Source organism: Chenopodium quinoa, unplaced genomic scaffold (assembly GCF_001683475.1).
Source record: "Chenopodium quinoa cultivar QQ74 unplaced genomic scaffold, ASM168347v1, whole genome shotgun sequence".
Lineage (NCBI taxonomy): Eukaryota > Viridiplantae > Streptophyta > Magnoliopsida > Caryophyllales > Amaranthaceae > Chenopodium > Chenopodium quinoa.
In genome coordinates, this window is record NW_018742987.1 from 870,568 (window position 1) to 878,835 (window position 8,268).

At 33.7% G+C, this 8,268-nt stretch overlaps 1 protein-coding gene across 1 annotated transcript; it reads left to right on the forward strand.

Annotated features, from left to right (window-relative positions):
- The first annotated feature begins 3,421 nt into the window (after window positions 1–3,421).
- LOC110729592 (beta-carotene hydroxylase 2, chloroplastic-like) lies at window positions 3,422–7,762 on the forward strand. Its single transcript, XM_021909341.1, has 7 exons — window positions 3,422–4,042; window positions 4,187–4,246; window positions 4,802–4,873; window positions 5,711–5,845; window positions 6,183–6,308; window positions 7,090–7,146; window positions 7,355–7,762. Exons 1-7 carry the CDS (start codon window positions 3,464–3,466, stop codon window positions 7,430–7,432), a joined length of 1,107 nt encoding a protein of 368 aa, XP_021765033.1. The 5' UTR covers window positions 3,422–3,463; the 3' UTR covers window positions 7,433–7,762.
- The last annotated feature ends 506 nt before the right edge of the window (window positions 7,763–8,268 follow it).

Here is an 8,268-nt window from a genome sequence, read left to right on the forward strand (position 1 = left end):
AATGATTATTATTATGTTGATCCTTAATTCCTTATAGGTGGTTCAATGTATTGGCCTCTTATTTGCCCATTAATCACCATCATACCCAATATTTTATTAACCTTTGCTTATTATCTCATATCAAATACTTAAAACTTAACGATACATTAAACATCAAAATAAGAATGTTTGGGCCAAGTCCATTGTCCTAAGCCCATTGACTTGAAATTACGAAAATACCCCTCCATGATCCAGCTCATCATTAATCAGAGTAAAGTACGGATTTACCCCTAATCTGTCCAAACAAGTACAACTTCTGCCACCTGAAAGTACATCTATAAATAGCTCTCCAATCATTAATCATTAATGATGGTAACTTTTTCCTAATTCTCTAACCTTCTCTCTCTACTTTCTCTCTCTAAAGAACTCTTTCTCTCTCTACTTTTTATCTCTAGAAAGTGTATTCATTGACTTAAGCATCGGAGGGGCTTTTCCGGGTCACACCCCCGGGGCAGTTAACCTTCTTTCTCTTTTGCAGGCCTAGCTCTCGGACAGCAAGGCATAGCGGAGGGAAATTCGGACATACTTTGGACATACTTCTAGGACATTTTGATTACCTTAGCCCCGAGGAGTATTCTGTTTCCAGAAACAAAGATAATTCGACAAAATTTTATTAAGTTCAGTTTTTACTTTCCTTCTCTCATAAATAATTTATTTCAGATTGGTTCAATTTAATAAATTAGTACAAACCCTTAATAATAATTTTTTCTTACTACTTGTTACAAAATACAGCGTACTCGTAAAATATAAATATGGTCAAAGTTTAATCAAATCGGGTATTGATTAGAATTTCATGTGAGCAAATAAAATGGTGGGGGTGGCCGAGAGGGCCAATGGGTAGTGACAATGGGATAGGCATTACTTTAGTGTAGTGTAGAATGGACACGTGGAGGTGTAGGGGTCGTAGAAACCGTTTTATACAAACAAGGCGTATAGGACTATAGAGAGTGGTGGAGGTGGAAAAGAAGTTGAAGGTGCATGTTATATTGTTATTATTGGTGGAGGTCCTAACATCGAATCCTTGTAACCAAAAAATGTGAACTGAATTTTCTGGTCTCACCTTCCACTCAAATTTGACTCATGTCGCAAACTCTCAACTATAATAACATCCCATAATTGCCCAACGTGGCAGTTTCATCTTCTCTTTCGTTTCCTTATACTCAAACCAATTTTTTTTTTTGGTTGGTGTAAAGAGCGTCAAGAAGACAAATAATGTCGTAGACGATATTTGATTTCAGTCTTAGATATTATTCTATTTAACCTAACTAAAATAAACGATCATCAAGTGTTGCATTATATTCTACCAAATAACACAGGTAAGTGTTCCACATTGAGAATATAAGAAAAAGTTAAAACACTTTTAAGGCTACTCCTTCTATCGCCAAATGATTTTAGGATGGAGCATCCTTTGGATTTGTGAAATGAACTCTCTTTTAACTAAATATTTAACATTTTGTTAAATCATAACATAAGATATGGTGCACAATCACGCACCTACCTTTATGTACACCCAAATATAAATATATAAAGTTTTATATAAATTGATCTATGAATTATTATTACCTTTTCTTTATTTCCTTGTAATGTCGACTTTTATAACTCTTTCATTTATCAATTCACGCAACTTATAAAATTGATCACTGATTTCTCAAATATATTGAAGTATATTTTGATTTGTTTATTTGATTTTTGATTTTTTTAATAGAATAAAGCCTTTATAACTTAATACTTTGTAAATCATTTTCCTTATATTAATGCAGATGATGGCTTTAAAAGCTAAGCCACATTTTGATATTTAAGGGTGAAACAAAAGACGGGCCAAGAAATTGCCAACACCCACAAAAACACAACGTTTTTCCAGCAAAAAGTGTACCGTCTTTAAGTGTGTGATTCGTTTGTTGTCCATTTGTGTTACTACACAATGCTATAATGTGCCAACTTGTGGTCAGCCCTTTGTTTTCTCTCGCCCAACTCCTATTTTGCCATAAATTTTCCTTTCCTTACGTAAGGGGTTTGTAGTTTGTTTGTTGTTTCAAGAGTTTAAGTGTCAACTTGCATAAATAGAGCATCAACTAGTGTTGAGGTTTTGTTTAATTAGCTTGTGGCTTGTACACATTTGATCTACTACGTACATTTGATTTGGTTTCATTCTATTAATATTCCTTTAAGAGTAAGGGATAATCTAGTATGATGAAGGTAATTTCTGAAATTAGGTTTGTCTAGCACTAAAATTGAAGGAGTTTTAAGTTTTAAGAATGCATTCAAATGTATGTTCATGCTAACATTCAGTTACATTTATGCTATATTTCTTCGTTAATTTGAAATTTTCATATATTTTTGGTATTTGGTGTAATTTAGAATATTGTGCACTCAACTGCCTCAACCAAATACTTTGTCTGTGTTTTATTAGATGCATCGAAATTTTAATTTAGATGCATCACTTTCTCTTATATTAATAGATTTTCTCTATATATACAGTACAATATCATGAACCCTCTTTTTTTTTTCCTCTCTTTTGCTCTCTACTTCAAAAATTGCCTAAAAGTCCACAATTATATAACTAATATGAGTGATGCACTAATGCATCTTAATTACAAACGGAGGATGTAGGTAAAGAAAATAATTGTGGTAGTATCACATTTCTCATATGATTATATTGGCATATGTCTTCATTGTACTAACTATGATTGTGATATCAATCATATATTTTGGTTAAATCGTGACCATTTATTTACTATCATTATAGTACTATATAAAATTGTCTTGTTGCCTTTTTTTTTTAAATATTTTTTTAGGGTGTTTCACCCGATTCATCCTTTAGGCTAATTCGGATTTGAGATTTAGTTTTGGGTGGTTAGATTCCAATTTCCTCTCAATTATTATTGCGGAGATCTAACACACAATTCTCTCTACCAAGTGCAACCCCAATCAATCACCACTACATCAACAATCAATTGGTTTTTATCGTGTAACCATTGGACCGAATCATTAAAGATATTGTTCATTTTAATTTTACCGATATTTTTCTTTATAAAATATATTATTCAAAAATTGGTTCATTGGGGAGAAGAAATGTGAATAGCATATCCTAAAGATTATACAAATGGCCAATACGAGCTAAATTCGAGTAAACTAAACTAGATCAATTGAAGCTAAACTGAACCGATTGAAACTAATCTAAACTGAATAAATTTGACTCATACTAGCAGTAAAATTTCCACCGTTCCACTGAGTAACCAAAGTACAAAATAAAAAATTCAAAAAAAGTAATTGGATTGTAAACCGTTATGAAATGGAGGGTAGAAAAGGGCGGTGAAGATGACAAGTACGTGACTATAAAAAGACTGTATTCTACAAAAACCGAGTTTATAAATTTACACCAATTTGTAATTTCTAAAAACCAACCTTAAAACATGTGGTCTTCATGCACTTAACATTTTCTCACTTTCTCTCTCCTCTCCTCTCCTTTCTCCATTTAATTACACCATTCATTCTTCTCCCACTTCCTCTCTCTCACTTTCTCCAATTCTCTCGAACTATACCACTTTTCGGCCCACTTTCAATGGCCATTGGGCTCTCCACCGTCGGGAGTTCCCAGACCCTTCCTCCTCTTTACGGGCCTGGGCCTGGGCCTAAGCCCACTTCCTTCCTCGCCCCAATCTCCTTCTTCTACCGCCCGCCTTACCGGCGATTCCCGGTTTACCGGTCAAATAGGAGAGAGAAAAGCCTCACTATCTGCTTCGTTCTTGAGGAACAGCGTGGATTGAGGGGTTTCGAAACGGAGAGTACCAGTACAAGCGGTAATGATGATGAGATTGTTAATGTTACACGGGTGAGTATCGAGAATGATGACAGTCAAATCTTAGCCGCACGATTATCGGAGAAATTAGCTAGGAAGAAATCTGAGCGGTTCACTTATTTGATTGCTGCTGTTATGTCTAGCTTGGGTATTACTTCTATGGCTGTCATGGCTGTTTATTACCGCTTTTACTGGCAAATGGAGGTACAATTTTATACCTCCTAGTTTTAATTTTAGGACTTTTAGCTTCTTATATGTAACCCCTGACTCAATTCGGTTTGGTTCGGGTCGTTTTTTTTTTTTAGCGAATAATGCTGGAATTTGTTTTAATTTATTTTTTTAAATTAGGGAGGAGAAGTGCCAGTTACAGAGATGCTGGGTACGTTTGCACTCTCGGTTGGCGCTGCTGTAAGTTTTTTCCATTACTATACTATAATTACGACACAATTACTCATATTTTAATCAATTATTAAAAATTTTAATTATTGTTAGATTATTGGTGGAAAATGTTTGTTTAATACGGACTAATCAACTTGTAGTATTATAACCCTTCATTTTCCACCGGCCTAGCATATGATAGTATGTTGTAAAAAGAATAATTGTTTATTTCTGATTAGGAAATGGAAATACACGACAAAATCACACGTCATTTGATGTTATCGGATTATTTCTAATGTACCTTAATGGTGTTTGTAAGGGTGATTACTGTACAACCTTATCCCAATTTCCCTGTAAATAAACAAGGGAAATGTTCTTTAGTCATCGTGCACTTGTGTCCATGATCTAATTTACGCTCTTCATCCCTCTAAACAAATGTTCCGAGAGGATTTACGTCGAAAAACAGTTAAAGTGATAAATTGAATAATTGCTAATGTACTTAATGATGAGTGGTGTTATTTTAATTTTGCTAAATGCTGATTTCTGTGGAGTTGATTTTAATTTTTTTATTTACCCTTTTTTCAGGTGGGAATGGAGTTCTGGGCAAGATGGGCACATAGAGCTCTATGGCATGCTTCTTTGTGGCACATGCACGAGGTTGATCTCGTATTCTCATTCTATGTTTTAAAAATTATCGATTTTATTTTTGAAGTTCTAAATTATCTTTAGACTTTGTTTGTTGAAATGTGGAATTTTTTTGGGGTTAACTTTGATTAATTTTACTTTGTTGAAAACTTAGGGCGTGTTTCATTTACTTGATTTTCCCTGAAATTTTTCATCAGAACTTTTTTAACTCTATGAAAACTTATTTTAATTGTATTGAACTTTGTTAACCCTTATTAACCATTATTAGAACTTAAACCTTTGTTTTTTTTAGAACTTAAGGGCCATAGCCAACGAAATCTTCTTGGATTTTCAAGCTTTGATTCTTAGATATGTTTTTGGTACTTTTGTAGGTGTTATAGCCATGAGTTGTATGATGCTATGGCTTCATTTGAGTCCTAAGCTCGTTTATTTATTTTCAAAAATTGGACTCTAATTCTGTATAAGAAGCATCTAGCAAAGTAGTAAGTTAGTTAAGTTATTTTGGGGCTGGATTAATTAACTTTTGTTTCATATTGTAATTTGTTTTCCTTCAAGAATTGGAATTGAGGTTGATATAGAAATATATTATGAATTTTCAAACATATTTTGATTTTTAAGCCTCTTGTCCTATTTGTAGAAACGTGAAGTTTATGTTTTATAAGATGCTCAATTATTTCGCTGACTATGGGGCATACTCCATGTGTGCTATGTCCATCTTTCTTATTATGTGGTTGCAGTTACATTTGCCATTCAAATGACCGTATGTGTTGTACTATATATTGTGTGATTTGGGTTGCAGTCACATCTGCCATACAAATTGACCGTATGTGCTGTGTTTTGTGGTTGCAGTCGCATCATAGGCCGAGAGAAGGACCTTTTGAGCTAAATGATGTGTTTGCCATTATTAATGCAGTCCCAGCTATTGGCCTTCTTTCTTATGGTTTCTTCCACAAAGGCCTTATACCTGGTCTCTGTTTTGGAGCGGTAAGTTTCCTTAATTGCCCTGCTAGATTGTAGTGCGTGATGAATTATATGTTGTTATGACTATCAGTAACCTAATTTGGAGATTACTGGCATAATATGATCCAATATATTTATGAGTAACTCTTAATGCATCGATATTTTATGTATCGAAAAAGAAGTGTTCCCAAATTGGATTTGTGACTGTTGTACATTGGTTATCTAGTGGACAACTTATCAAATGATTCACGAAGTAGATCATTTTAGTCAGCCGTGATGATTTATTAATTTTCATATTATTTGTTAGGGTATGATATTAATATCATATACAGAATGATAATAACCATATAATACTTTACAGGGACTTGGAATTACAGTTTTTGGGATAGCCTACATGTTTGTGCATGATGGCCTTGTTCACAAGCGATTCCCAGTTGGTCCTATTGCCGATGTTCCTTATTTCAGAAGGGTAGCCTCTGCCCATAAGGTTAGCTCAGCTTGGACTTCACCTTTTCTTTCAGATAAGGATAAAGGATTAAAGGATATAAAGGACCTTGTTATTTCAACTTTAGTAGACTTTAGTTTGACATGATTATTGGAACTCTGCTTTAAAACACACTTTTTGCTAACAACAAATTAAGGTTAAATTATATGCAGTACTACTAATACATTCATTTCAGTGTATGATTGTTTTAAATAGTCTCAATTTTGTTTCACTATAAACATCTTTATATACTTTATCCAAAATATAGTTGTTTTAGTAATTTCAACACACTATACCAAGTCAGTTGATTTAGTTTGAACGCTTTATGTTGGATCTAATAAGTCCTTTACAATGAAAAAAAATTCTAGTTTTACTTTTATATATTACTTAACTAAAGAAACAATCAAGTATTCTCAATTTGAGTAGATAGTCATTAACTCATTGCGAGGAACGGATTTATAGTTGATTTCTTTATTTAAAAAGGAAAAGAAACCCACCTTCCTTATCATGAACGTATGGGGGACAAGATTAGTGGCATGATCCTCATGTTATTTCATATTTATCTTTAAGGATTCAAACATTCAATGCATCTCAAAAAGTTCTTACTATGTTTATATAGCTTATGCCATTACTTGCTAATTATAGAAAGATTAACATGTGTAAGGTGTATTATGTAAGTTTTTTTTATAAGAAAAACTGTACTATAGCTACATTATTATGATTTTATTTTGTAACTGAATCTAACGGTCGGTATCTTCTTTGATTTTGATGTCTGGTATGTCAGCTACACCACTCAGATAAATTCAATGGAGTTCCATATGGGCTGTTCTTGGGACCTAAGGTAGGACCTATTGTTTCCAAACTTGTTTTGTTTTATGTTGAAATTTTTTTGTTAAAAAAATAAAATACTATGTCTGTACTCCCTCTGTTTTGGTGTAATCGACTAATGGCAAATTGAAAATATACTATCAAAGTGAACTGATTTATAACAATGGAGAGTTTTATGGTTATATGGTGCAATTTCTTACCTTTCGTGTTATGTGGTGTAGGAGCTTGAGGAGGTGGGAGGCCTCGAGGAGTTGGAGAAAGAAATAAATCGTAGGATCAAGTCATCCAAGGGATTGTGATTGATCAATATGATACTAGATCGAGCCTGTTTTGTTATCATTAGAAATTTAGATAGAATCAAAAAAAAAAAAAAAAAAAGAGATTTCCTTGTGAGCGAGGAAGTAAATGTTAATCTAGGATGGCTGCATTCTGTGTATAGATGTAGATTTTTTCGCTGTGTATCATGCTGTGTCCTGCCAAATGGGAGACGAAATTTGGACATGAAACAGTGCTGATTGAATGTAAAATTAATCCTGTAATGGGGGAAAAAATGTCGATTCTAGTGATAGTAAATATTTGTTCATTATATTTTGAATAAACAAGGTGCTTAAGAAGCTTTTTTTTGTGAAGTTGTGATTAACTTTCATTGTGAACATACGCCATGCTCAACGACTTAATACATGATCGGGGACGCAAGGTATGCACCTGAGTCTATAATTGTATGGGCAAGACGCAAGACATAGCATGCATATAAGGCGATTTGAGACATGGTTACGAGGGATGCAAATCATAGGCCAATGAATGAATTAGATGGTTCGGACACTAAATAGGCCCTTGGGAAAGCATGAGAAGTATGACCTAACCATATTAGGTTCACAAATCACCTGGGCTAGCCCATAGACCGACTACACGAATGGTGTTCAGTTGAAGGGTATAATACACAAAGTTAAACCAATTTCGTGAAGTTCCGTCTTCACCAATAATAGTACTAAATCCTTTATTGTGTAAAGTGACTTGAAAAGTTTGTTATTTGAAAAAGGGATCTTATGAAAACCTATAATTGATAAGAATAATCATTATTTGTTGACGGAACATTACTCCACTAGTCCACTATCTTCTCCATTTCTCAATTTTC